Source organism: Acinonyx jubatus, chromosome B3, assembly GCF_027475565.1.
Source record: "Acinonyx jubatus isolate Ajub_Pintada_27869175 chromosome B3, VMU_Ajub_asm_v1.0, whole genome shotgun sequence".
Lineage (NCBI taxonomy): Eukaryota > Metazoa > Chordata > Mammalia > Carnivora > Felidae > Acinonyx > Acinonyx jubatus.
The window spans coordinates 171,057-198,638 of NC_069386.1; the positions used below are offsets into that span (position 1 = coordinate 171,057).

General features: G+C 47.7%; 2 protein-coding genes across 3 annotated transcripts; both read right to left on the minus strand.

Annotated features, from left to right (window-relative positions):
• Positions 1 to 549: 549 nt before the first annotated feature.
• Positions 550 to 7,972, minus strand: PSMA4 (proteasome 20S subunit alpha 4). The gene is made up of 9 exons (XM_027068335.2): positions 7,845 to 7,972; positions 6,501 to 6,526; positions 6,218 to 6,260; positions 5,665 to 5,827; positions 4,075 to 4,152; positions 3,483 to 3,571; positions 2,909 to 3,039; positions 2,058 to 2,181; positions 550 to 943 (listed from the first exon to the last, which is right to left on the minus strand). The coding sequence occupies exons 2-9, from the start codon at positions 6,501 to 6,503 to the stop codon at positions 789 to 791; spliced, it is 786 nt and encodes a 261-aa protein (XP_026924136.1). The 5' UTR covers positions 6,504 to 6,526; positions 7,845 to 7,972; the 3' UTR covers positions 550 to 788.
• A 3,113-nt stretch (positions 7,973 to 11,085) lies between these two features.
• On the minus strand, positions 11,086 to 27,313 carry HYKK (hydroxylysine kinase). Of its 2 annotated transcripts, none has more exons than XM_027068326.2 (5): positions 27,159 to 27,313; positions 23,063 to 23,431; positions 21,882 to 22,021; positions 16,608 to 16,791; positions 11,086 to 12,849 (listed from the first exon to the last, which is right to left on the minus strand). In XM_027068326.2, exons 2-5 carry the CDS (start codon positions 23,406 to 23,408, stop codon positions 12,389 to 12,391), a joined length of 1,131 nt encoding a protein of 376 aa, XP_026924127.2. In that variant the 5' UTR covers positions 23,409 to 23,431; positions 27,159 to 27,313; the 3' UTR covers positions 11,086 to 12,388. The 2 variants fall into 2 exon arrangements, with proteins under 2 accessions (XP_026924127.2, XP_026924128.2); XM_027068327.2 differs by having other exon boundaries at positions 23,063 to 23,413; positions 27,159 to 27,300.
• Positions 27,314 to 27,582: the final 269 nt, after the last annotated feature.

Sequence of the window (27,582 nt, forward strand, 5' to 3'; positions counted from 1 at the left end):
AAGCCAGAACACAAACCCCATAGATGAGAGGAAGGATAAACTGAACATAATGTATCTTGGGTACAGGGGTGAGATCTGAAAGGGACACACAAGGGCTTCGCGGGGACTGTTTCTGAGGCTGCTTAGTAGGGACACAGGGTTTCCTTTAATTGTGCCTTTCATACTTTGTTAACTATGCGCACGCATGTGTGTATGTGTGTGCACGTGCGCCCACACGATTTTACGCCCAGGATGATTACCCATCAACAGCACAGGCTGGCAACACCAAGGGGAAGAAGATGACTCTTGCATCACCGGATCTTGCTCTATTGGAGGCCAAGAGAGGGATGGCTCAACTTTGCTCAAGTTGGGCTACAGGGTCTCCACATAGCAGGGGGACAACTAAGGAAATCCTGAGTGCACAATCCCACCTTTCTCTTTGTATGAAGCTTACACGCCGTCAGTTGTGACATCTCACTAGAAGTGACTGCAAAGGCCGCCGGAGTACATTTCGCTCGTGATCCCCGGACCTTCAGGGATCACGGCTACGGAGAATATCTTCCTTCACCATTTCCATTCTTTCCAAGTTTTATTCCCCAAAACAAGGGTGGAGGGACTGGGGCGTCCGTGACGAGTAATCATCAATACAAGATCTGAGTGGACAGAGACAGCAAGGACTCAAGCGAGCTGGTGCCATCCTGGTCTCCCACCACACAAGCCGAAACAAGTCAGAGCTTTCGCAGGGTGAAAAGGACAGCACGGACACTGAAATGGCCCCAGGTGAGTTACAAAACCCATGGTCCTTCCTTCTATTTTTCCTTTTCTTTCTGTTCTTTTTCTTTCTTCTCGCGCTCAGCTTTAGCCTCTTCTTCTTCATGGTTTTTGATCAACTGCTCCACCTCTTTCTGTTTGAGGACTCTGATGACCGTCTTCCCGTTCTCTCTTGTTAGGGTGGCGATTTCCACTGGAAGTGAGCACACGCACTTGTGTTACAGGCGGGCACACTCGGCAAACAAACTCAACAGTCCCAGCTCTTCCCTGGAGCCGAGGCCCCCACTCTCCATGCCGTGTGCTGTGTATGATTCACGGGTACTCTGACAGCAATAAAATACCTCTCATCTTGTGAAGTTCCTATCAACCCTTTCACTTAAGTGTCCCCCCTCTGGCCTATTAGCTGTGACGACCAGATGGAACCACAGCCTCCCTGCTGGAACCTCTGAAGGTGCAGAGAATCTCTAACCAGTGATTATACTCATTTTTCATGGACTTTTGAAACCTCTTTTTAAAACAAAGGCATGAAAAGCCGTTCCCATGACCACAGATGAGAAAAGTAAACGGATACCAAAGAACGAACTTTGAGAGCAGAGGAAATGGAATACGACCTCCTTGAAATTGGTAGAACTAGACAAAAAGGGGACAGCCTGCAAGTAAATTGCATTTTCTAAGGAACAAGAGGAGCTAAATTATTCTAAACAGAATCAATACATTAATTCACCATAGTTTTTGAAAAACATTACTTAGAAATATTGTCTTCTGTGGTTATATGATTTAAGCTACATAAAGTATTTAAAATTGCAAATATGGCATCACATGAGAGATCAGGAGATTCAAAAGAGCAGAGGATACCACAGCTCCTGCAAAAGTCATCCCTTGGATAAAGCGTAAGATACATTACAAAAAAAAAAAAAAGCATAAGATACGTATGTATAAATACCTAATCACATGCATGTTCTTCATCATATATATGTACGCACACACAGATATCACCGTCAAGAAGCTGGTAAGACAATTATCAACTAAAAGTAGCACAACTCAGATCTCTAGCTATGAACACTGAGAACACTCAGGCTCAGGATGTACTGTGGGATTACGGCCCTACAACTTCCCAGTGGTCTTGACCTTGGTCAAGTCACTTAACCCCACTAAGCCCTAGTGTCCTCACTTAGGACACAGGTATAAGGCCACCCAATTCGTAAGGTTGAGGTTTCAAAGAACTCTGACAAGGTGGCCTAACACAGGAGCCGCTCAACTGCTTCTCTCACACAAGCGAACCAATCAGAGGAGTGGACATCGATTACCTTTTTCAGCAGAGAGTTTACTCACATCCATGGTCTTATTTAGGACTTTGATAGCTAAAGCAAGTGCTGACTTCAAAGTCATTTCTCCTTCTTTGTAGTCTTGTTTTAACATTGACACAGCTGCCTATTAAAACATAATGGAGAATCAACAAAGAATTTTCTTTAAATTCTCACATTTTTTAGGAATATGAATTAGTCAGAATAATAATGGCTGAATTATTACGGGCGTTATAAGCAACACACACAATTTCAATGACAGGAGGGCAGACCCGGAACAGGTGAACAGGGCTGTTGGTGCTGTATGAATGGGATCTTTAGCCAGGACTCCCAGGACCTCCAAGGGACTTGTGATAGAATTCAAAGGATCTGAGAACTAGGACGTGGAAAAAATTACACCTTATTTTCACGACTTCTAACTGAAAATTAGCATTTCCAGGCACCTGGGTGGCTCAGCTGGTTAAGCGTCTGATTCTTGATTTCGGCTCAGGTCTTGGTCTCACAGTTTGAGATCGAGCCCCGCATCGGGCTGCTTCCTGACAGCACAGAGCCTGCTTGGGATTCTCCCTCCCTCCCTCCCTCCCTCCTTATCTGCGCCTCCCCCATGCGTGCCCTCTCTCTCAGAACAATAAACTTAAGAAAAAAAATTACCATTTCCTTCCATTATAAACGTAGACAGTAAGTCCCAGTAGTAGCACTACCTGCGACTTCATTACCAATAGAAATTGAAGGTATTTGCATATCACATAAGGTTGTGGCAACTATTTTCAAATAGATCATGTTCACTGCTACTTCAAAATTATGGTGGTTATTAGATCTTTTGCTAGATTTTACAGCAACACAAAACTACTCACAGCACTATTATTTCCAATGCATGTGGCTTTCCATCCTCCATAATTCCCGCTGGGGTCACTCTGGTAGAGCTGAAAACCGTAGTGCTTATCCCAGCCGATGTAAAGCAGGGACACGCCGAAGGGACGTTTTCCTTTAACAGCACAACAAACAGCATCTAGATCAGCAATGCTGCTACCTGAGCCCAGCGAGTGGCACTGGCCCTGCTCTGGGAAGTTAAGCATTCATAAACTGCTTTGTTTTCTGAACGCTGGTGATAAGCTCTGTCCAAACTTCCACTTTTGTTTCCAGGATTTGGACACAGCCAAGAAAGGGAATAAAGAACAGAGGAGCGATGCTGAATTTCATTATTACGTAAAAAGCAATTTGTTTCCAGATTTGAAAATGGCATCACGGCCTTTCAGTGGTCTATTAGCAAAACATGTAACAATCTACATGGTGGAAGCCAATTAGTTCACGAAGCAGGGATGTATGAAAAGTGTTTTCTTATTTCAATTTCTTTTTACTACCTCAAAAAGGTCATTACTCATAAAATGGTTTAACCTTCTGGAACACGACTTCCAAAAACTTCAGTACCTCCAAACTGTGTATAAGCTTGTTTGATATCACAAAGTGCCGTGACCAACTGCTCACAAGGAATTGGCTCCTGATACTGTAACAAATACCTAGAATAAAGAAATTGGCATATTAACAACTTTCCCTAAAACACAAATACACTCTAAGCAAAATACCCTCTGAAAAGAAATCTGTGCCACAAAGACACTAAGAGTCCATGTAATTTGAAGCAGGGAGGAGAGCATGGTAAGTAACATTTTACACCCTTGCTTTAAAAATTTTGTAATTTTTGGGGCGCCAGGGTGGCTCAGTCAGTCAAGCATCCGACTTCGGCTCAGGTCATGATCTCGCAGTTCACGGGTTTGAGTCCCACATCAGATTCTGCACTGACAGAGCCTGGAACCTGCCTCAGATTCTGTGTCTCCCTCTCTCTCTGCCCCTCCCCAACTCATGCTGTCTCTCTCTCTCAAAAATAAAGAAACATTAAAATTTTTTTTTTGTAATTTTCAGTTAATAGATTTTTTAACGTCTTCCACCTTTGCAAATTAAGAGTTCTCCTTGCAAACATCAAGACTAATTTACGTACCATCAGTTACGCTATTTATGACCATACCTCTGTGCAATGAGCCTCAGTTCATTAGTCAGAACATTAGCATCAGAAGTTATGCCTGCCACACTGCAAGCCATGTCCCTTGAGGAAAAGAAAGACATTGATGTGTGAGCAGGGAAATGTCTGGGAGGGGTATTCACAAGTACTGAGAAGTGAAGTTCTGTTAGAAATTCACCATGCTGGCTCCACAGCCACTACACTTTCCAACAAAAGCCACTTACGTTTCATCTTTATAGACTTTCAACTGATGTCATTCAACATAAAAAATAAATACGCCCTTAAATTTTTCTACAGACGTAGTTACCATCACTGCTCCGTGAACAGGGCAAGAGTAACACTAAGAAGCTGAAGTAAATCTCAAGAAGACTCATCCACAAAGACAACAAAGGTTTGGCCAAACAGGAAGACAGGCTACTTCACACCCTCGGGTAGCAGTGTGCTTTCCTCTAGGCCTGGCTTCATGGAGGTGAAGGAGAGGGGACCGGCGGGAAGGGTATTTTATAAGCCTGCCTAGGAGACCCAGGACTATGCTCACCCTGAGGGTGCACTTCCTTTCTCTGTCCCCATTCCCTGAGGTCTGCCCTGACTCTCCTACAGCCTCCATACCCTCGGTCATACCCGGCAAACCTGCAGACAGTGACTCCGCGGAGGGAGAACACTCCTTCGATGAGTGTATCAGAAAGGCCTTGCACCAGCGATCATCTGGCCCATCACCGAAGGGAAGGTCTGCTCTCTGCCAGCTGCAAAGCCCCGCACACCCAAGTGTACCGGAATCTCACTAATGTACAGGGCTTGGCTAAACTGCTCCCAGACCTCCAGGAGGGCTGCTGTTTGGTAACAGTCCATATAATTCAACAAAACTCCTGAGCAGTCACTGAACAACGCTTTGAGGGTCTGCTATAAGCCAGACACTCTGCTAGTTTACTTAGATTTATTTTATTTCACTCAACTGCCATAACCACTCTAGTGGGTTGAGACCTAGAGAAGTTAAACATCAGTGTAGGGTCACACAGAGTTTAACCAAAATTTGGGGCACATGGGTGGCTCAGTCAGTTAAATGCCCAACTTCGTCTCAGGACATGATATCACTGTTCATGGGTTCAAGCCCCATGTCAGGCTCTGTGTTGACAGCTCAGAGCCTGGAACCTGCTTCGGATTCTGTGCCTCCCTCTCCTCTCACTGCCCCTTCCCCACTCACACTCTGTCTCTCTCTCTCTCAAAAAATAAACAAACGAAAGGAGAAGAGAAGAGAAGAGAAGAGAAGAGAAGAGAAGAGAAGAGAAGAGAAGAGAAGAGAAGAATAAATTAACTAATTAACCCAAATTTGTGTGACTACCAAGCCTGTGCTCTTATCACTACACAATGTGGTTTCTCCACTAAGGGCTTGGCTCTGCATTTAAAAAGAATAAATAACGCATCGTCCTGGGCCTCAAGGAGGTTTTAAACAAGGTAAATTAAAAACAAAAATTCTCAGAGATAAAAACAACTGTTCAATTTTACTATGTCACATGGAATGCCTCCCAAAATATGTGCAACGTCACTTAAGTGAGAAAGGGAGACATTTTACATTCCCTTCCCGAAGATCTCACTTACTCATTCAGTTTGTAAATTTTTTCAGAGAAAAAAACTTCATCCAGAAGCTTGTGGATGTTGCGTCTCTCTGCAGCAAGCAAAACACCATCGTTGGCTAAAATCCCCAAGCAGGTGCCTGCATGTCCAATAGCCTCCATGGCATACTCAACTTGGTACAAGCGACCTACAAGACACAGGCAGTGAGTAGCGAAGCACCACTGGTCCCAGAGAATCAGCAACAACCCTGGCAGGCTGCAAACGAGAGGCCCGCTGTGACCCCTCTGTGAGGCACGAAGCCAACCTGGTGACCATAATCAGTCCCAAGCACAAAAAGGACAAACAACTTAGCAAGGATTAAAAAAAAGTTTGTAGGGGCCCCTGGCTGGCTCAGTCGGAAAAGCATGCAACTCCTGATCTCAGGGCGGTGGGTTCGAGCCCCACGTGGGCTGTAGAAAGCACTTAAATAATAAAACTTAAAAAACAAAAAAAGTCTGTAGATTTTTTTTCTCCTTTCAGGTCAAACTCTTTAAAGACATTTTTTATTTGAAATAGATTAAACAATTCCCATTTTTACCTTCCGGAGAAAATATAGTGGTCCGGGAGTCATATCTTCGAGACTGCAAAGGAAAAACATACAGTTGACTCCTACCGCCGAAAGTAAGCCCATCCCTGCAAGCCCACAAACCATCTTATGAAACAGATGCTGGCAGGCGGGGCTCAGGGTACGGGAAGAAAGCGATAAGGAAGAAGACACCACTCCAGCTTTTTCCTTCCATTCAAATTTTCTCATACGCGTCTACGGGTGCATGCAATAGGATTTATGAGGCAACAACTTGCTGGCATGTGTATCAACTCACCATGTTTTCTGAACTTTGTAAAATTCCTGTAAAGAAAAAATAAGATCATTATTAAAAATGAAGTTTACAATTTGAAGAGCGTTTTGTAACTTAAAAAAAAAAAAAAATCTGTTTTGTTCACTCCCTTCCAGCATCTAACATTTTCAGTGTACCAGGCACTATGCTAGATGCATACCAAATTTTGGAATATCCCTTTCCTGAAGAGTTTACAATCTGGCATTCAGGTGAGGGAGGCAGAAACAGACAATTATAAGGCAATGTGGAAACAGGTGCTAAGAGCACAGTAGGAAGCAGGATGGGGAGAAAAAAATCAAGAAAGTATACTTTGAGAAACAAATACAAAAAAATGAACCCAAGTTAGAGACACATGGGAGAGGCAGAAATAAGGCTAAGAACCATTAGGCCTAAGAGGAAAAGTAGGAGAAGGCAGAAGGGAAGAGCAGTCCAGGCAGAGGAGAAAGCCTGCTCTAAGGGCACCGAGGCAGGACAGCTCCATGGGCAAGAGACAAACTGCTCAATTTAAAAGAATCTGAAGAAGCTAGAGAGCTAAGTATACAGATGGACGCAGAGCCTTGAATGCCAAGGTAAGAGGCTGACGCTTTCTCCAGAGTGATTCAGAGCCCCAACTTAGAGCAGGTGGGGGTGGAAATCTTGGATTCCCCATTACCATTCCTGCAAAAGTCAAAATTGGGGCTCGGCGCGAATTAATGGAAATGCCAAACTTCAGATTGCAAAGTCCATTTTCCTAAATCCCGGAGCATCGGGAATCGAGACTGGCAAAATATGCTGGGATCAAGTCCTGAAGGGTCCACGGGCCCAAAAGTAAAAACTGTGAATTTTATCTCCCAAGCAATGGGGCTCAACTGAAAGACTGTGGGGTTAAGAGCCACAGGAGCTGACTGGCATTTAGAAATTATCTCGGCGGCTGAAGAGAGACTGAAGAAAAGGTAACCAGTTACGAGGCTGTTACAACAGGCAGGTGAAAGGTAAGGACGGCCCTGAACACAGCCTCCAGGCGCGACAACTTTCGAGTACTGACCCTCCCAAGCGACACCTCCATCCCGCCTGCGAGACTACGACCCCAGCCCGGACCCCGGCCCCGACGTGCGCGTGAGATCCAAGTATGGACCCCAGCAGGGCCTCTGCCCGGACGCGCGCCCCCCGCAGCCGAGCCCCACGGCGGCCGGCCGGTCGCCGAGGAGGCGGGTGCAGAGTCATGGCACCAGGGCGCCTCGGTGCCGGCTGCAGGCCGAGAGCGCTCCGCCGCGTCGCTCGTGGTCCCTGCCCGCAGGGAGAGCGGCCAGGCTTCCGCGGACAAAGGCTCACCCAGGGGCAAAGGCTCACCAGAGGGACACGCGGAAGAGTAGAGACCTACAAGGACACTCTCCTCGTGGGACACAATCCACCGCCGCCGCCACTACCAACTCCGAGTGGCCGCTGCCAATATGGCGGCCGCGCGTGCGCAGCGCGCCCCGAGACCCGGAAGTCTCGGAAGCGGGGCCGGCGCTGGTGGCGGGGGCGGGAGCGGGGTCCCAGCGGCTGGGGGCGCAGCCGGGCGGGGCCCCGCGGCCCCCACGGGAGGAAGCGTGGCCGTCGCGAATTCCCCTCTCTGAGCCCGGCGCCCTGTTTGCAGTGTGACCGTGGGTTCCAGTTCCGCGAGATCCGCCGCAGGCCTGGGACGTGCGCTGAACGGCGCCGGGAGCCCCTGGGGGCGCCCCTCCCGGGCGGCCGCGCACCCTCGGGGCGGAGAGGTCGCGGGGCGGGGTGGAGGGCTCTGCTCGGGGCGTGGGGGGCCCGGGGCGGACTCAATCGTGCGGACCTGTTAATTGCTTAACTATTCCTGTTCTCAAATGGTGCCACGCTCGTAAGACTTGACCCTGCGTCCCACCTCCTTCCTGAATCTGTCCTTCCTTCCTTCCTTCCTGAATCTGTCGTCTTACTGCTGGCCCAGGTGTTTCTGGACACAGAGCAAGTTCTGATAGGATTCACACCTTTGGGGAGAACTTTACCTTGGTCTCCTCAACCTTCTTCCTCGTGGAAAAGGATCCGCTGGACCACCCTAGTTAAGGCAATACCTACATCAACATGCATTTGTCTTTACTGACGCTGCCCTGTCCGTGTGTTCGTTACCCGTCTCTCCTCCCTGCCCTTTTTTCCATCCAGCTTCACTTCAGCCCCTCTGTAAACCACCAATTCACTCTTTAAGTTTCTTTGTGTTACCAGGTTGGCCAGACCTGGGTTCACATGTAGTCATGTGCTCTTAGTCTCCTCCAGGAAGAGGCCCAGAGGACAGAGATTTTGTCCTCTTCCTGTTGGGTGAAAAGTTAATACTGGGGGGATCTTCACTTTTAATTTTTTTTTTTAACATTTATTTATTTTTGAGACAGGGAGAGACAGAGCATGAACAGGAGAGGGTCAGAGAGAGGGAGACACAGAATCTGAAACACGCTCCAGACTCTGAGCTGTCAGCACAGAGCCCGATGCGGGGCTCGAACTCATGGACCGCAAGATCATGACCTGAGCTGAAGTCGGCCGTTTAACCAACTGAGCCACCCAGGCGCCCCTGGGGGGATCTGCACTTTGAAGAGGAGGCTGCCTGGGAATGAGTTGTATTTTGAGGCCTTTCCTGTCATTTCTGCTTCCTGGGCACACAAGGACAGGAGCCAAAATGACAAAAGGCCCCACCCAGACCGGTGGTGCTCTGAGGGCATCCTCAGGTGATGTTAACTAACTCAGAACCACCGGGGATTCCTGCCACCTTAGTTCATTCTGCAGAATTAAGCAAGTGTTAGCTCAGAGTTTTAAGTGAGAGGCAGAATCTCAGGTCAACAGAAGACAGATCAGTTGAGATAAAAAGGCAGAAGAAAGGATGAGCTTGACAAGTTTGGGATGGAGCAGTTCAGTCTGGCCAGAATAAATAGGACCAAAAAGGAAGTAAAGGCAGAAAGGCATCTGAGGTCAATTTATAAGAGGCCTTCAATGCCAGAATTTTTTTCGTCAGTAAGAGGGAGGATCAAAGTGATGTTTTAGGATGGTGAGGCCCCACAATCTCCCAGCCCACGTGTTCCTCTTACAGCGTGGTGTGAATGCTTCCCATTCAGAGGTCCTGTGTCTCCTTGCCTTGAATCTAGGTGGGCCTGTGACTTACAGTGGTCGGTCATAAAAGATGATATATTTCTGCCTTGTCCTCTTGGGATGGTCATTCTTAGAATGCAGAGAGGTATTCTGCCACAAGCCGAGACGAGGGCCCAGGATTACCTGCCAGGTATGTGAGTGAAGATTGCTCCAGAAAGTTTTAGTCCCCATGAAGTTCCCTCAACCATCAAATCTCCCTTAGTGCTCAAGTCTTCCCGACTGAGGGCCAAGCATTTGTAGAGCAGAGACAAGCCATCCCAGCGCCTGTCTGAATTTATACCTGCAGAATCCATGAGATAATAAAATGATTGAGATTTAAGCCTACGGTTGGGGTAAGTTCTTGGTTAAATTGTCACACGGTAGTATATGTAGCTAGAGTTGTTATCTGCCTCTAGGACGGTGGCTGTAGGTTGGAGAGATTAAGGATAGGAATATCGGAACGTAGGGTTCTCTTGCAGTACAAGAGGGTTTAAGAGCCTGGACAGAAAAAGACCCTGGCAAGAGCAGAGTCTCTCTTGTGCATGTGGTACTGATCCCCAAATCTAGGAATGGGTTTTCTCCTCATGGGTCGAGAGGACCAGAGACTGGCACTTGTAGAAATGCACTCATTCCAGCCGTTTATTAAGGGTGTGCTCTGAGGGTGAAATTCAAGATTCAGTTCATTTTTTCTGGTCCCTAATTTCCTGAATGTCAAGCTTGATTAACAAACAAACAAAAAATGGGAGTGCCAGTCTGGCTCAGTCAGTTTGATCTCAGGATCTTAAGCTCAAGCCTCACTTTGGGAGTACAGATTACTTTACAAAATAAATAGAACAAAATGTTTAAGAAAAATACAATGCCTTAAACTGGGAAGTGTGAGTGCTTTCATGTAAGTGATCTCATTTGATCCCAACACAGTCGTGTTCACGCGCATGCACTTGCATGGGGGGTAGGAGGAGAGGGTTGGGACCCTGGCCCTGGCTGTCTCTGAGCAAATCCCTCGTCTGAAAATGGGGATTAGAGGCGCCTGGATGGCTTAGTCGGTTTAGCACCGACTTTTGCTCAGGTCATGATCTCACAATTCGTGAGTTCGAGCCCCGTGCTGGGCTCTGTTCTGACAGCTCTGAGCCTGGAGCCTGCTTCAGATTCTGTGTCTCCCTCTCTCTCTGCACCTCCCCCGCTTACACTCTGTGTGTGTGTCTCTCTCTCAAATACAAACTTAAAAAAAATTTTTTTAATGGGGATTAATCATACCACTACTTCTCTCATGGGTTTGTTATGGAGATAAAATGAGATAATGCATGTAAAATAATATGACATAGTAGGAAATACAGGTTTAGTCTTCGTCCAGGTTCTGGCACAAAGCTTCTAGAACCCTTGTAATCTCCAGAATGGTAGGGGATAAGCCCCTATCAACTACACACTAATAGGGCGACTGCAGAGGCAGGGAAGCAACAGCTATTCATATAGACTGAAAGGGACAGCTATTGAACAGGGGTTTGCATGGCAAGGGTTGTAGACTTGAGTCGTCTTAGAGAACGGATAGTTAGACCCACAAGAATAAGTAAACAGACACTTAATAAATCACACTGAAGGAGACGTGCAGAGAAATCAGTGAAGGAAACAGTGGTATCATTAACATCAAGTATACAGTGAACCACTGTTCACCAACATCACATTTTCTCTTTTTTTTTAATGTTTTTTTAATCATTTTTGAGAGTGAGACAGAGCATGAGTCGGGGAGGGGCAGAGAGAAAGAGGGAGACACAGAATCCAAAGCAGGTTCCAGGCTCCGAGCCGTCAGCGCAGAGTCCGACACGGGGCTCGAACCCTCATGACCTGAGCCAAAGTCGGACGCTCAACTGACTGAGCCCTCCAGGCGCCCCACCAACATCACATTTTCATGTGTAAAGAGCCACAAATGAGACAGGTTTGGGGGACATCTTAGAGACTTAGTATCAATCGAAAATTGACCGTTGTATTTGTGCCTCGGGAGTCATGGCCCTGCCTGCATGCCCTCTCACCTCCTTGCAGGTCCAGTATCTTCCAGCATCGGTCTCTAGAGTTCCAGCTTCAAGTGTCCTCTCAAAGGCAGACTTTTTCTCAGAACACCATCTGTGTTTCCTCCTAAGGCATCTTAGTCTCTGCCTTATCTTCTCCAACCTTTCTTTTAGCATACATGAATTTTGCAAATATTTTTTGAAACCACGGGGAAAGCACTGTATCGGGTGCAAAAGAAAAAAAGACAGGGGAGACAAAAAATTGTTTCACAGTCTCTGCCCTCAAATAGCTCTTGGGCCACGTGACTATGCAGCCATCATCTGTGATACCGAGTGATGTGCCATGGAAAAGACAGCACAGGGTTCTAGAGACACAGAGCAATAGGAGAAGTCTTCACAGAATTGGTGATATGACAGTGAGGCCTCTGTGCTACACTCGGTAATTTAAAGTACGTGAACATGTCTATGTTTGTGTTCCTTTCAAAGCGTAAAACAGTCATTGATCTTGGGGCTGGAATATATACACCTTGAGAGATTGAGTCAAAACATCACTCTGTGTTTTATACATGAGGCAAGCGAGACCCACAGAAAGACACGCTTGCTCAGGGGGCACTTTCTTAGATTTAAAAAGTGGTTGTGAGAGTGCTCGGAGGGTTCATGTGCACCGATCAGTTCTATAAATTCATTTTTCGTTGTGCAGGGAAATCCTTCATAGAATTAGATTTGGTCCTTCTGGGTTCTTCACCATCCAAGCTAATGTGAAGTTTCGCCTAGTCACATGGCGATCCCAGAGTCGTAGGACCTGGCAGTTTGAAACCAGATTTCTTCTACAGCTTCCTGGCCCATGTCGAACATCTGCTGCAGGTGCTTCCACCCAGTTTTGGCAGTGATCATGAGATATTCTTTGTTCTCCGGGTGTAGCTGGCAAGAGTGTGCAGCTATGACGAGCGACTGACAAAAGCGACCGCACACAAGGAGGAACAAGGCGCCCCTCTCCACAGGTGTCAGTGGGATGACGCTCTCAAATCCGGCAAGGACGTGGCCTCCCACGTGTAGGGGACTCTTGCTCTCAATCATCATGTACATGATGGTGATGGCCACCTCAAACACATAGTAGCCGTAGCTCATGTCACCGAAGTCTAAAATCCCAGACACGTGATACGTGGCACCTTCAGGGGCTGACTTGATGGCCTCCACTAAAATGTTATGGTCATTAAGGTCTCCGTGATTGACACCTGAAAGGAGAAACATTAAGCCACGTGAAAACAGGTATTTAACCCCCAGTTCATTCTTCCCACTTCTCCTTTCTCGGGCATGGCCACTCAAGCAATGCGATGAGCAGTCAGAGGTAAAGCTGAACCCTATTTTCCCTGAAATAAAATAATTTCCTCTGAAAAGGAAAAAAGCAGCTAAATTCGGTGGTTGAACTTGCCTTTGCTTCTGATCAGTACAAGGCCAGACGATGGAGGTTATAGTCACTGCGAACACCTGTTAGCGTAAAGGGAGAGGCAGAACCACCCCAAACCAGAAATGTTTAAAAAGAATACATGTATGTTTGTATTATTATAAGAGGAGTCTAGGGGTGCCTGGATGGCTCAGTCAGTAGAGCATGCAACTCTCGATCTTGGGGTTGTGAGTTGAAGCCCCACATTGGGTGGAGAGATTAAACAATATTGGAGAAGAAGAAGGAGGGGGGGGGAGGGGGAAAGGGAGGAGGAGGAAGAGGAGGAGGAGGAGGAGGAGGAGGAGGAGGAGGAGAAGCCGCCACCAAGAGTCCTAGAATGAACTAGATGTGTCTATTTTAACTTAGGATTTCCAAAAAAATTTCTTATGACGGGGCACCTGGATGGCTCAGTGGGTTAAGCGTCTGACTCTTGATTTTGGCTCAGGTCACGATCTCACAGTTCATGTTCCTTCCAGGAATGCGCTGAGTCGCACTTCCCTGCTCCTCAAGATGTTGGTGTATGGCCATGTGACTTTTTGGTCATTGACATATGAACAGAAGTGATGTCACTTTAGGGCAGAGATTTAAGGGCCAGTGTACAGTGCCCTACATTCTTGCTCCCCGTACTCTAGCAATTGTCCAATTGGTGAAAATCCCATCCATCTAAATCCCAAAGTGAGAATAGTAGAACAGAACTGTAGCCAACCCATGATAGGCATGCAGCCCGAGTTAGAACTAAACCTTTGTTTTTGTAGTCCACATGATTTGGGGGCTATTTGTTACTGCAGCATAGCCTTGCATAGCTGATACACAGTGTGGTATGGGAGGAGACCCAGGCAAATAGAACAGGGGAATAAAATGGAGCCCCAAAACATTTCGTTTATAGCAGAGGTGTACTGCAAAACAAAGAGAGGAAAGATGGCTTTTTTTGAGAGAAAGAGAGAGAAAGGGTGCAAGTGAGTGAGGGGCAGAGAGAGAGAGAAAGAGAAGTGGGACTCACCTGAGGCAGGGCTCGTGTTTACCCGAAATGGGGCTCGTGATCACCCAATGCAGGGCTCAAGCTCATGAACCATGGCATCATGACCTGAGCAGAAATCAGATACTTAACCAAGTGAGCCACCCAGGTGCCCTAGAAAGATGGCTTTTTAATAAATGTTGGTGGAAAAAAATATCAGCCATGGGAAAAATTCACACCATATGTAAATTCCCGATGATTTATAGACCTATTATGAAATGCAAAAGCTATGACATTTTAGTAAGATCATATAGGAGAATATCTTCATGACCACAGGGTAGAGAAAAATTTCTACACAAGACACACAACACTAACCATAGAGTAAAAGATTGATGTATTTGAAACCAATAAATTAAGGATTGTTCATCAAAATATATCATAAAGAAAGTGAAAAGGGAACAGAATGGGACAAAATATTTGTAACACATATAACCACCGAAGGATTTGTATCCAGCAATCAATGAGAAAAAAATCCCAGTAGAAAAACTGGCAAAAGACTTGCATAGGCACTTCACAAAAGGGTTTACCCAAACGGCCAATAAATAGGGAAATGTATAGTAAAACCCCAACAAGAAATCATCACAGGGGTGCCTGGGTGGCTTAGTCGGTAGAGCCTGCGACTCTTGATCTTGGGTCGTGAGTTCAAGCCCCACATTGGTCATGGAACCTACTTAAAAAAAAAAAAAAGTCATCACATTCTATCAGATGGGCGAAAAGTAAAACATCTGATGATACCAAGGGTGTAGAGCCGTGAAAACTTTCATCCTCTGCCGGCAGTAGCATAAAGTCAACATACAACCACTTTGGAAAACAGTTTGACATTATCTCATAAAGCTGCATATAGACACGTCCTATGACCCAACAGTCCTACCCCAGGACCCATGACGTCACACACTCAGTAATCCAGATGAGAAATGAGGGTAGCTTGGAACAAGTGGTAGTAGTTAAGGTGGGGTAAAGTGGGTAAAAATGGGGCACATTTGAAGTTAGAGCTGGTAGAATTTGATTGGATGTGAGGCGTGAGAGAAAGAACAAAGTCAAGGCTGCCAAGTCCTAGGGTTGTGATCAGACCAACTAGTGAGTGGTGGGTACATTTTAATGAGACGAATATGAGTTGTGGGGGCAGACTTGAGGGCAAATCAACTCTGTTTTCCTGCTACCACCTCGCATTGCGTGTTTGATTTTTTTTTAAGTAGGCTGCACGCCCAGCATGGAGCCCATCATGGGGCTTGAACTCATGACCCTGAGATCAAGACCTGTGCTGAGATCAAGAGTCAGATGTTTAACTGACTGAGACACACAGGCGCCCCACCCCCTTGCATTATGTTTACATAAAGTAAATGCTATGGATTGAAATGTGACTGCCCCGCCGCCCCAACAATTCACATGTTGAAGTCCCACCCCCCAGTGTGGTGGTATTTGGAGATGGGGTCTTCAGGAGGTTGACAGGGGTGAGATGAGGTCATGAGGGTGGGGCCCTCATGATGGGATTTATGCCCTGATAAGAAGAGACACCACAGAGCATGCTTGACACCGAGAGAAGGTGGCTGTGAGCCAGGAAAGAAACTGCCCATGACGGCACCCCAGATTTCCAGCCTCCAGGACGGTGAGAAATAAATTTCTGTTGTCTACACCCCCTGGTACTTTGTTAACGCAGCCCAAGCGGAGGCCACAAGGGACACATACTGCCTAGGTTAGGCTTGCTAGAAATGCCCCTTACTTTCTTGTCCTTTGACTAAGGCTTCACGCTCAGTCAAGAGGCTGGTTACACCCTAGAGAAACTGTTCTCCGTGTCCATGAGGAGATGTGGACTAGCGTGCTCACCAGAGCCCCGTGATGTAGCAGAAAAAAAAAAAAAGGGAACCCACACAAAATTCTATTAACAAAAGAACAAACCAGGCCAAAAAAATTACAGTATGTTCAGGGAGCCTGGTGGCTCAGTGGGTTTGGCGTCTCGATTTTGGTTCAGGCCGTGATCTCACGGTTCATGAGATGGAGCCCCACCTCGGGCTCCGTGCTGACAGTGTCGAGCCTCTCTCCTCTCGCTCGGCCCCTCCCCTGCTCACACTCACTCTCCCTCAAAAATAACTAAGTAAAAATTACAGTACATTGAAATAAATGGTGGTACGAACATACTCTGGAATACTATTCAGCAGTTAACAACGGTGAACTAAATGAACTGGAACTACAGGTCAAGTGGATCAATCCAGAGACAACACTGAATAAGAAACGCAGGTTGCAGGGGCACCTGGGTGGCTCGTCGGTTAAGCATCAGACTTCGGCTCAGGTCATGATCTCGCAGTTCGTGGGTTCGAGCCCCGCGTCGGGCTCTGTGCTGACAGCTCAGAGCCTGGAGTCTGCTTCAGATTCTGTGTCTCCCTCTCTCTCTGCCCCTCCCCTGCTCATGCTGTCTCCCTCCCTCTCAAAAATGAATAAACATTAAACAAATAACTTAAAAAAAATAAACTTTAAAAATAAATAATATAAATAGCAAAAAAAAAAAAAAATACTTATTTGATCAGAGGAATACTCACATTCTCGAAAATCACCTAACTTGGTCAGGACCTCGCCCTTGAACAGCTGAATGACCTGTGTGACGATCTCTCGGTTTCGGCTCTGGCCCAAGGCATACAGGTACTTCTCCAGAAGAGGAACGTTTTTCAGATTCCAAATGAAGTTTTCTCGACGAAGGCAACTTAACTTTGGGTGATGGAATTTCTAAATCAAAGGCAAGAAACTCTTTAGAGTCTGGAGAGTCGGAGCGACCGCTACCTCGAGCTCCACAAACCCCCCCACCCCCCAGTGCTGGTCCCAGGAGCGCACGGGAGGGGCGCCACACTCAACAACTCGCCCCATTTAATCCCCCCACAAAACAAGGACTGCATATTTGCACAGGACCTCGTAGCTCTGAGGGCACGTGCCCATCTCGCTTCGCGCCCATGATGGTGTGTCAGGGATTAGCCACAGCCTACGGCAGGGCCGGAGGCGGTTACAGAGAACTCTATTCTCCCCACGTGACCTGCCGGCCCCTCATCACCTCTCTGACTTCACCTTCTGCTGCTTTTGCTGACTGTCCTCCAACCACCCTGGCCTCCCTGCGGTTGGAGAACACGCCAAGCACGGCTCCACCTCGCGGCCTCTGCGTGTGCTGTTTCCTCCTCGTGGGATACTCTTGCCCAGACCTCCATTGGTCCAGGGTCTTCGTTGCTACCAGCTCCTTACTCAAAAACCACCTTCTGTGGAGGGCGCCCTGACCACTCCATCTAAAATCTCAGCCCTCTCTCCAATGCTTCAGATCCCTCTTCTCTGCTTGTTTTTTCTTCTTAAGGTGCGGCACATATTGCTAACATCCACCATACTCCACCCTCGCGCCTGCCTGTCCTCCCTAGAACGTAAGCTCCACAGAGAGGAGTTTTGTGCTTGGTCCCTACGCCTGGAACGGTGCCTGGTGCACAAAAGACACTGCTCAAGCAGTATTTGCGGAACAAATGAGCATTCTTACAACAGAAAATTCTAGAACTGCCAGGGCCTTTGGATTTTGACCACTCTATCTGAGGTTTGAAATGGCTTTGACCATCGTTGCACAAAAGGGGAAAATGAGGTTTGGAGCAGGATAATGAGTTACTAGTGGGGGGCTGAGGGAGGGCTGACCTGTCCCAGAGTGGGGGGATCACCGGTGGAATAGTGTTTCTCCTGTGAGAAATACGCTTTACATGACAACCCAGGATACTGCCAACACATAGAGAGGGGAAAAAAAGTCCATAAACGATACGTAGACTATTATGTGTGAGATATTCTGGTGTTCTCCATTGTATTCTATTTCTTTAAAAATGTGCCTCTAAATTCATTCTAACATCCACTCTCGAGACCTGGGGTTCCAAATCCTTCCCCTGACGTCCCTGCTTTCGCCACCACGTGCTTGAAGTAGCCTCGGTTTCAATACCTCGCACAGGAGGTACTTTTTACCCTTGAACGGTTCTGCCCTCTTCCTTCTGCTGAGCTAAACTCTCAGCAATAGTTATTGCTTCTCAGCAATAGTGTCCCTGCCGTGGGCTGTCACTGGGACATCCGTGCCAATAGTGTCCCTGCCGTGGGGTCTCGCTGGGCCGTCTGGGGCCGTCTGGAACACAGTCAGTGCTTCTCCCACATGACTGTCTTCCATGTACTCCCGGACAGGGCTCCTCCCCCTCAGAGCCTTCTCTTCTGCAGAGTCAACCTTTCTGGTTCCTTCCGTGAGTCCTCACATGACAGGGTTTTGAATTCCTGACCACTGGTGTGTTAAGTGCCACTGCAGATCACAAAAATACCCTGCATAGTAAGCACTAAAACACTGTTAGAAGCTGTGCCTTCTGGGGGGTAGCACTGGAACTAAGAATGGAGATGATAGGGAAGAGAAAAAAATGTTCATGTTATGCCTTTCAGTACTGGGTGAAATTTCAACCATGCATATTTCTTACTTTCATTTTTTTGAGTTTATTTATTTTGAGAGAGAGAGAGAGAGAGAGAGAGAGAGAGAGTGCGCGCAAGCATGGGAAGGGCAGAGAGAAAGAGGAGAGAGAGAGAATCCCAAGCAGGCTCTGTGCTGCCAGCTTAGCACCTGACATGGGGCTCGAATCCACGAGCCATGAGATCATGACCTGAGCCGAAACCAAGAGTTGGACGCCCAACTGACTGAGCCCCCCAGGCACCCCTCTTACTTTTATTTTTAAATAAAGTAAAATATAACACTCTTGCCGCGCTTCCAATGGAGCAACGGTCCACTCAGGAAGGCTCTGAGTCGGCTCCTAAAACGGTGGCACTGTTAGCCATGCGGCCCACAGGACACCCTCTCGGCTCCGGCAGGAGAAGTGGGAGACCACCCGGAATCCAGGCCAGGAGTCACACACGGCTGGGTTTCAACAGGCTCTGCCACTTAATATCTCGGATCTGTTTCCTTGACGGTGAAGTCAGAGTATCAACACCAGCCTCCCAATCGTCTCTGATAAACTAAGACGCGAAACAAATCAAGACCTCATACGTTGCGGGTGCTCAGCAAAGGTTTGTTGAACATGAATGTTGCAGCCAACGCGCCCGACTTCTCTGGCCTTTCTCTCCTGGCTCCTCGGTGCGCCACGCCGAGCTCCTGAGGGTTTCGTCACTACTGCATTAAATGTAAACATCCCGACTGAAGGGCGCAGATGGTTAGGCTGGATAAAATAGCAAGACCCATGTACACACTGCTTGCAAGAAGGACTCGTAATATAGAGGCTGTGGGCATAAAGCAGCCAAGAATTTTTTCCACTCAGTCTCAGGAGATTGTAAATATCAAGTCTCTGGGACAGAGGGCATAAAAATCCCCTAAATCTTATTGTTGGGGTGTTCCCCGCCCCGTCCCATCTCTTAGCTCCTGCTAAGTCTCCACCTTACTCTTCTCGCTAAAGCACCAGCCGGATGGAAAGAAACTGCGGGCAGAAGCAAGGAGTGACTCGGGCAGGCTGACCACAGTAGCCACAAGAGGGGCACAATGTGAGGTCAGTGGGGCTGCTCTGCTTCGTCTGCAGCAAGAAGCCTTTGCCGGCACAGATCTCAGCAACCACCAGCCCCATCTCGGATAGTTCTAGTTCTCCCCCTCTTCATCCCTCCTGTCCTCTGCTCCGGGCTACAAAGGCCACCTCATGACTGATGTCAGGGGAGAATGCTGCCTGCTTGTGCGCGGGGCTGTGACCCAGCAGACACAGGTGGGAACCCACGTCTCGCTCAGCCCCTCCCTCTCCCACAGGCTTCACATTAAATCAATCACCAACTTGGCTCTGTCTCCAAAATATATCTTGAACCTTTCCTTCAAGCCTGAGGAGACCGTCAAGCTCTCAATCCGCGTTTATCTGATTATTCATTAGCTTCCTAGGTGCATTCCCTGCCTCCATCCTGGCTTTCTGCCAATCCATCCACCACACTGATCCACAGAGTGCTATAAACTAGAAATCTTTGCCTGTTTAAAAACCCTCCAAAGTCCCTAAGCTCCTCAGTATCGTATATGCTGATGTATCTTATAATCTGACCACGGGATGTTTCCAACTTTATCTTCTGTCTCCCTCAGGCTTAATCCCTGTATTCCAAGCATAACGAATTACCAGAAGTCCTGGAACATGATCATTTACCGGCATGGCTGTTCGCATGCTCTTTCCTCTAGCTAGAAAGCCCTCCCTCCTTCTTCTCTGACTGATGGGTTCCTAACTTTTAAGAACCAGCTCATAAGTTGCTTCTTTTTTTTTTTAATCCAGTCCTCCTTGAATACCTGCTATGTGTTTCACACTGTTAGACAGCAAGGGAAAAAGATGATTAAGGCATAAACCAGGGGCTCCTCGGTGGTTCAGTCAGTTGAGTGTCTGACTTCGGCTCAGGTCATGATCCCGTGGTTCTGGGTTCGAGCCCCACGTCGGGCTCTGGGCTGACAGCTCGGAGCCTGGAGCCTGCTTCGGATTCTGTGTCTCCCTGTCTCTCTGCCCACCCCCCACCTCAAAAATAAATAAACATTAAAAAAAATTAAAAAAAAAAAAACAAAGCATAAACCATCTCTTAAGAAGCTCACTGCTTCTGGGGCGTCTGCGTGGGTCAGTCGGTTGAGTGTCTGACTGATTTCAGCTCAGGTCATGATCCCAGCGTCATAGGATAGAGCCCTGCGTTGGGCTGCGTACTGAGCATGGACCCTGCTTGGGATTCTCTCTCTCTTCTTCTCTCTCTCTCTCTGCCCCACCCCCTGCTCACGTGTGCTCTCTCTCTCTCTAACAATAATAATAAAAAAAGAAGCTCACTGCTTCTCATGAACCATACGTAACAGGAAGTGCAAATATGCAATAATTACGATACCATATGTGGTAGACTGTTGTTCTGATGTCCCCTATGAATCATGCTTCCTTTATTCACACCCTATGTAGCTTCTCCCAGTTGACTTTGGGATTAGACATGTCGCTTGCTTTGGCCAATGGGACACTAGCTAGCATGATTCAAACTGTCTCAATAACTCAATAACAGGCTCAATGACTGTCTGTGAACTGGGATTTGTCCCCTCGGAGCACTCTCTCGGAAACCAGCAGCCATGCTGTAAAGACGCTCAGCCATCCTGAAGGATGAGACACCATGTGACAAGCAGAGGCCACATGGAGGACTGAGCTCCCAGCTGAGTACAGCTGCATGAGTGACCCCAATCAATACCACGTAGAGCAGGAGATCCACTCAGTCAACCCATGGAAACATGACAAATAAGTCATTACTGTTTCAGGCCAGTAAGTTTGGGGATGACTTGTTACACAGCACTAGCTGACTGGAACATAGCCCAATAAGTACAGTGATAGAAGGATGTCCAAGTTCAGAAGTAGCAAGAGAAGGAAGTGGTCAATTATGCACAGCACGGGAAGAGAAAAGGTCAGGGGAGATTTCACAGACCTGGGCAGAAAGGAGCCTTACTGTCATAAAATTCATGCATCTAAGACCCTATTTCCTTCATCACAAACCTTAGGAGGCACCACACATAAAAAGGGAGTCTGACACTGGGTCTATCTTTTAAGTAAAATAAATCAAAACTAGGGGCACCTGGGTGGCTCAGTTGGTTAAGCATCCGACTCTGGCTCAGGTCATGATCTCACAGTCCATGAGTTTGAGCCCTGTGTCAGGCCCTGTGCTGACAGCTCAGAGCCTGGAGCCTGCTTCAGATTCTGTGTCTCCCTCTCTGTCTCTCTGCCTCTCCCTCACTTGTGCTCTCTATCTTAAAAAAAAAAAAATCAAAACTAAACAAAAAATTCTTATAAATAAGATAAAACTGCAAATCTTACCTCCAGTGTCTTATCCAATTTGCCAGCTAGCCTTCCAATTTCATACAGTAGCTGGGGGCTGATGGGGATCTCAGCTATAGGCCTTCCTGGGAGGTAAGTCAGGAGCCTCACCAAGTAGCTTGCGATTTCGGAGCCACTATCTAGATGGATGGAAGGTTATATCCTGTCAATTATTCTCCAGAAAATGGACTTTCTGGCTTTGTAATTATTATCATAGAGAATAACAGAAATCACAGAAGAAGAGAAATGCATGAGCTAACCTAAAACCAGCCAGCAGGATTTTATGAAGCAGGACTGAGCAGATCGGCGCAGGCAGAACAGACAAACCGCACAGCCCTGGAACCAGGCACTTACACACCAGCAGTGCTCCAGCCCCAGCTTTGCCAGCCTTAGCACTAAACATAAATTGCCTGGTCTGGCAAATGGACCTAAAACACATTTTCATAAGTTTATAATTGAGGAAAGTGTGATATAGAGAAATGACAGTTTCAGAGGCTTCTTCAGGCGCAAACGGGGGGGAAAGCCTGTGTGTCGGGGCCTGGATGGGGCCTCACTTGTCTGGAGCCATGCAGATTATGACAGAATGGGTGATCGTATAAGAGGGAAATAATGGTCAAGATTTAACCTTTAACAAATTCCAGGGCTGAGCTGATTTCAGGCTGCTGCTTAGAGAACTCTACAGGTTCAGCTTAGAATTTTGGCAAAATTAGAGGGAAATGGGCCAGAGTCTCACAGACGAGGACTCCAGTCTTAGGAATATGAAGCAGTGGGTCCCAGGTTACCATACACAGCAATGACAGAGCTGGGATCTAAAATCCCTGATTTCTAGTCCTGTGTTCTTTCTTCCACACCACAGCACCAAGATACACAGCTGGTCTGATGAATAAAAATCTTTCATTATTTTTCTGTTAAAAAAAATTTCCCCTAACTCCACGTGTCCTTAGTGCCTCATCCATCAAGACCTTCCTAAGGGGAGGAGTTACACCAGATCCCAGCTCTAACCACTTCGGAATCAGAGCCCCTGATCTGCACTTGGGTGATGCTGTGGCCTCCCCCAGCCACTGAACAAATAACCACATCCACGCTGGGAGCTATAAACCTGTTCTTGATATTCCCACCTGTAGCCAAAATGCAGTAATGTACATGCACAGGTGATGACGAGTGACGTGGTAATTTCTTACCTGTGGACACAAGAGAGGTTAGGTTGTCTCCTTTAGTGCGACACACAGAGGCTGTTGGGAACCCAGCGGCTCTCAGAAACATGATGATGTGACTCTGAACTTCAATCAGCTCTGGAGTTTTGCTCGACTCAGTGTTGCTTATTTTGAGGACATACTCAGTCGGGCCATCTGTAGTGTCTTTGGTTCTTGAAACGCATACATGAAAGTTTTGGTCATCGTAGCTAGGAAGTGGCTGGATCTTGGAAACTTTTAACCCAAATACCGATTCCACTAATGCAGAGGCTTGGGTTTCACTGAAAGCGGGCTTGGTGAGAGGCTGTGACTGAAGATCATCTCCACGTGACATTATGTCTAGAGAAAACAAAAAAACTAGAAAGAGACATATAATGAATATATTTAATGAAGTGATGTTTCTTAAGACAGACCAATAATGTTGCTCAATATTGATTCTATAGTTCTTACTATTTAAAAAATTTTATTTTGATGTTTATTTATTTTTGAGAGAGAGAGAAACAGAGTGTGACCAGGGGAGGGGCAGAGAGACAGGGAGACACAGAATCCGAAGCAGGCTCTAGGCTCTGAGCTGTCAGCACAGAGCCCGACGTGGGGCTTGAACCCACAAACCATGAGATCATGACCTGAGCCAAAGTCGGACGCTTAACCGAGTGAGTCACCCAGGCGCCCCAATATAGTTCTTATTATTAATTTTCACTCATAAAGTTAAAAAAATCACATCAGCAAATGAGATAAAGAAGTGGGTGTTTTGGCAGGTGAATAAATTTCCTTGCACCACAAATTATGTTTAAACTCACCTTGCAAACAGAAGGTATGTTTCCAGGGACAGGATACAGATGAGGAAAGCGCCTGGTATCACCTCATCCAATTCCTGCTCTGCTCCCCCACTTTATTTATGGGGAGATTTGGGTCCTGGAAGGTGAGAGGCCTCACCCAAAGTGACATACGATGTAACAGTAAGGACTCGGCTCTTGACACTCCTAAGCCAGGGTTTTGTCCCTTTGACTATGTTACCATCAGTTTGGGGCTAAAATATAAGCTGAAACACGGTGGTCTTACTCTCGTAGCCCCACTTGGAATTCTAAGGCTCCCCCTCCAGCTTACCACGCATGCTCCCGGTACGCCAGTGTGGGCTGGCGCGCAGAGCATCATGGGAGGCACAGGTGGCGATGTGAAAGCGCGCCTAGCGGGCTCTGTAACCCCAGAAAAGTTAACTCTGGCTTGCAAATATCCGAACAATAAAAAACTTACGAGCTATTCAAAACAACAAGTTATAAGGCAGTAAGTAATAAACGGAGGGTGCCAAAGAAACCCTGGGTTAAGCACAAACCTGACGTGTCTGAATTGACACTGAATGACTCCATTTACCTTAACTCGTCAAGAATACATTTTCTCCGGCTAAGAGGAATAAGGGCTTGAAATAAACATGTTATGTGGGGCACCCGGCTGGCTCTGTCAGTGGCGCGTGTGACTCTTGATCTCGGGGTTATAGGTTTGAGCCCCACGTTGAGGGGGGAGGTGAGTAGAGACCACTTAAAAATAAAATCTAGAGTGGGGGCGCCTGGGTGGCTCAGTCGGTTAAGCGTCAGACTTCGCTCAGGTCACGATCTCACGGTCTGTTGGGTTCCAGCCCGGCTTCGGGCTCTGTGCTGACAGTTCAGACCCAGGTGCCTGCTTTGGATTCTGTGTTTCCCTCTCTCTCTCTGCCCCTCCCCTGCTTGCACTCTGTCTCTCTCAAAAATAAATAAACATTAAAAAAATTTTTTTAGTTAAAAAACAAAATAAAATCTAGGGGCACCTGGGTGGCTGTCGGTTGACTGTCCAATCCTGATTCTGGCTCAGGTCATGATCTTACGTTTCATGAGTTTGAGCCCACATCAAGCACTGTGCTGACAGTTTGGACCTGGTTGGGATTCTCCCTCCTTCCCTCTCTCTCTGCCCCTCCCCAACTCTCAATGTCTCTGTCTCTCTCAAAATAAATAAATAAAACTTAAAAAAAAAAAATCCTGGGATGCCTAGGTGGCTCAGTCGGTTAAGTAGCCGGCTTTGGCTCAGGTCATGATATAGTGTGTGGGTTCGAGCCCCACATCGTGCTCTGTGCTTGACAGCTCAGAGCCTGGAGCCTGCTTCAGGTTCTGTGTCTCCCTCTCTCTCTGCCCTTCTCCCGTTCATGCTCTGTCTTTCTGTCTCTCTCTCTCTCTCTCAAAAATCAATAAACATGTTTAAAAAATTAAAAAAAAGAAATCCTTTAAGTTCTAAAAAACATTATGGGAAGTTACGTAAAATGAAGTTACAACTGAGTTTCTGAAACGGTGTATGAAATTAATATATGATAGCGATTCGGAGGAGAGGGAACTGATACAGCCTGAGGACGATATTCTTGACAATAGGGATCTGAACTGAGCTACTGAGTATGACTTGGGCAGACAGGATGGGGGAGAGTGTTTTCTTCTCCTTGGTGACACGGCCCTCTGCTCACACGCCCGGCATCCCCAAAGCATCTCGTGACACAGATACAGCGATGTGGGGCTTCTGAACACACTTCAAGGGCCAAGCAGCTAGGGTCCTTGTATCCTCCCTCCCCTCTTTTTATAAAATAGTTTTATTTCAATCCTCCCTTCGTACTAAGTTGTAAATAATTAATAACATCTTGGGGTAGGTTGCATTTTAGGGCACGATTCTGACTGTTGTTCAAGGGATGTAGTGTCATATAAAAAGAATCTCATGGGGGCACCTGGGTGGCTCGGTCGGTTCAGCGTCCGACTTCGGCTCAGGTCATGATCTCGCGGTCCGTGGGTTCGAGCCCCGCGTCGGGCTCTGTGCTGACGGCTCGGGGCCTGGAGCCTGTTTCCGATTCTGTGTCTCCCTCTCTCTCCACCCCTCCCCTGTTCATGCTCTGTCTCTCTCTGTCTCAAAAATAAATAAACGTTAAAAAAAAATTTTTTTTTAATAATAAAAAATAAAAAGAATCTCATGAACAGTTAGCTCTTATTGATAGAAATAAGAAGCTGTTGTTTCTGGCAGGGAGGTGGCAGGAGAAAACGTTCTGGAGGAAAATGTCTATATTTTTACTGTGCTTTGGTTACATGGGTGTATACATTTGTCAAAACTTAGCTTAAAACTTAAGTGAGCGTAAGATCTGTGAATCTCACCAAATGTAAATTTACATTAAAAAAAAAAAAAAAAGGCTGTGTGAGAAACTGGCTAGGAAGAGGGTTGAAGGGGCGTCTTAGAGCTTTCTCAGAGTCCCCAAATCACCATATGCCTGTTAGTGTGCAATCACTTCAGATCTATGAAACCCAAAGCCCAGCCCACCGCGTTGAGGACAGCGAGGTAAAATTCAGGGAGGCACACACAGGATGTGACCCCTTCCTGCCTCAGCCCCACACTGTTGCCTGATGACTCCAGCGATAACAGGAATATTCGTCTAACACGCCATTCCCCTCCGCGTCCCCGCCTTCCTCGACCCTCTTTCCCGCACTGATTTCTCCCACCTCCAAGCCCGCCCCAGCTGCTCAGTTTCCACCACCTGTTATAGTTCCTACGGTCTTGCTAATCACTTCTCATGTTTACTTTCTGACCAGAATATTTGCTTTCAGATTTTGTTCACTAAAGATGTTGTAAAAACGCCTGAATGGGGTTTCGAAACTTAATCTTTGCACCTGAAACCTCTGGGAACCAATATATCCTACCACACTGCGTTTGAGCTTTAAAACTACATGAGATTTTGGAATTCCGGACGAAACAGGGGAGTTATTCTGCATTTTCCCTCCTCTCCAGACGTTACCCCAGCGCGCCCTGCACACACCCCCTCCGATTCCTTCTGCGCTGTCCTCGCGCCAGGCCCCGTGCAGGTCTGCACCCCAGCACCCAGCCCAGCCCCACAGCGCGCCGCCGGGGATTCCGGTGGTCTTCCCGCTGCGGCAGGGGACTGGTGGGGGGCGCCGGGGCCGCGGAGGGGACGAGGAGGAGGGGGCTGCAGCCCCGGACCCCGCCCCTCCGCCAGGGGGCCCCCGGAGCCTCCAGTGCACCCCCAGGCCGGTGCCTCGGCCCAGACCCCTGCTCTCCCCGGTCGGCTCACCCGCAGCGACCCCGGGTCCCGAGAGGACACAGCTGACCCGCACCCCGCGGTCCTGAGGCGGCCCCGGCCAGCTGGAGCCTGCAAGCCCCAACTTCTGATTGGCGCCTCGCCATCCCCCTCCGCCAGTCAGTACACAGTGCTGGGGGGCGGGTCCGCCACGCCCCGGCCCGCGAGATCCGGCTTCTGATTGGCCCCTCGCGATCCCCCTCCGCCAGTCAGCGCAGAGTGCTGGGGGGCGAGGCTCGGCCGCCGGCCGCACCGCCCCGGCCCGCGAGATTCGGCTTCTGGAGTGGCTCTCCGCAGCTCTGTCCCGCCTTCCCTCGGTGGTGACCCCACTCAGAATCCGTCTACCTCTCACAGAACGGCATCTCTTGTTTCTGATTGGCTTTGTGGATTCCGCCCCGCCCCCTTTCTGCCCCGGAAG

Coding starts and splice junctions, on each gene's coding strand:
- PSMA4 (XM_027068335.2), bottom strand. Junction 4,153..5,664: donor AAAATTTACAAACTGAATGA/GTAAGTGAGATC, acceptor CTTTTCCTCAAG/GGACATGGCTTGCAGTGTGG. Junction 2,182..2,908: donor GCATTGGAAATAATAGTGCT/GTGAGTAGTTTT, acceptor ATGTTTTAATAG/GCAGCTGTGTCAATGTTAAA.
- HYKK (XM_027068326.2), bottom strand. CDS start 23,408: ATGTCACGTGGAGATGATCTTCAGTCACAGCCTCTCACCAAGCCCGCT. Junction 22,022..23,062: donor AACCTCTCTTGTGTCCACAG/GTAAGAAATTAC, acceptor CCATCCATCTAG/ATAGTGGCTCCGAAATCGCA. Junction 12,850..16,607: donor GTTAGGTGATTTTCGAGAAT/GTGAGTATTCCT, acceptor TTCTCCTTTCAG/GTGTCAATCACGGAGACCTT.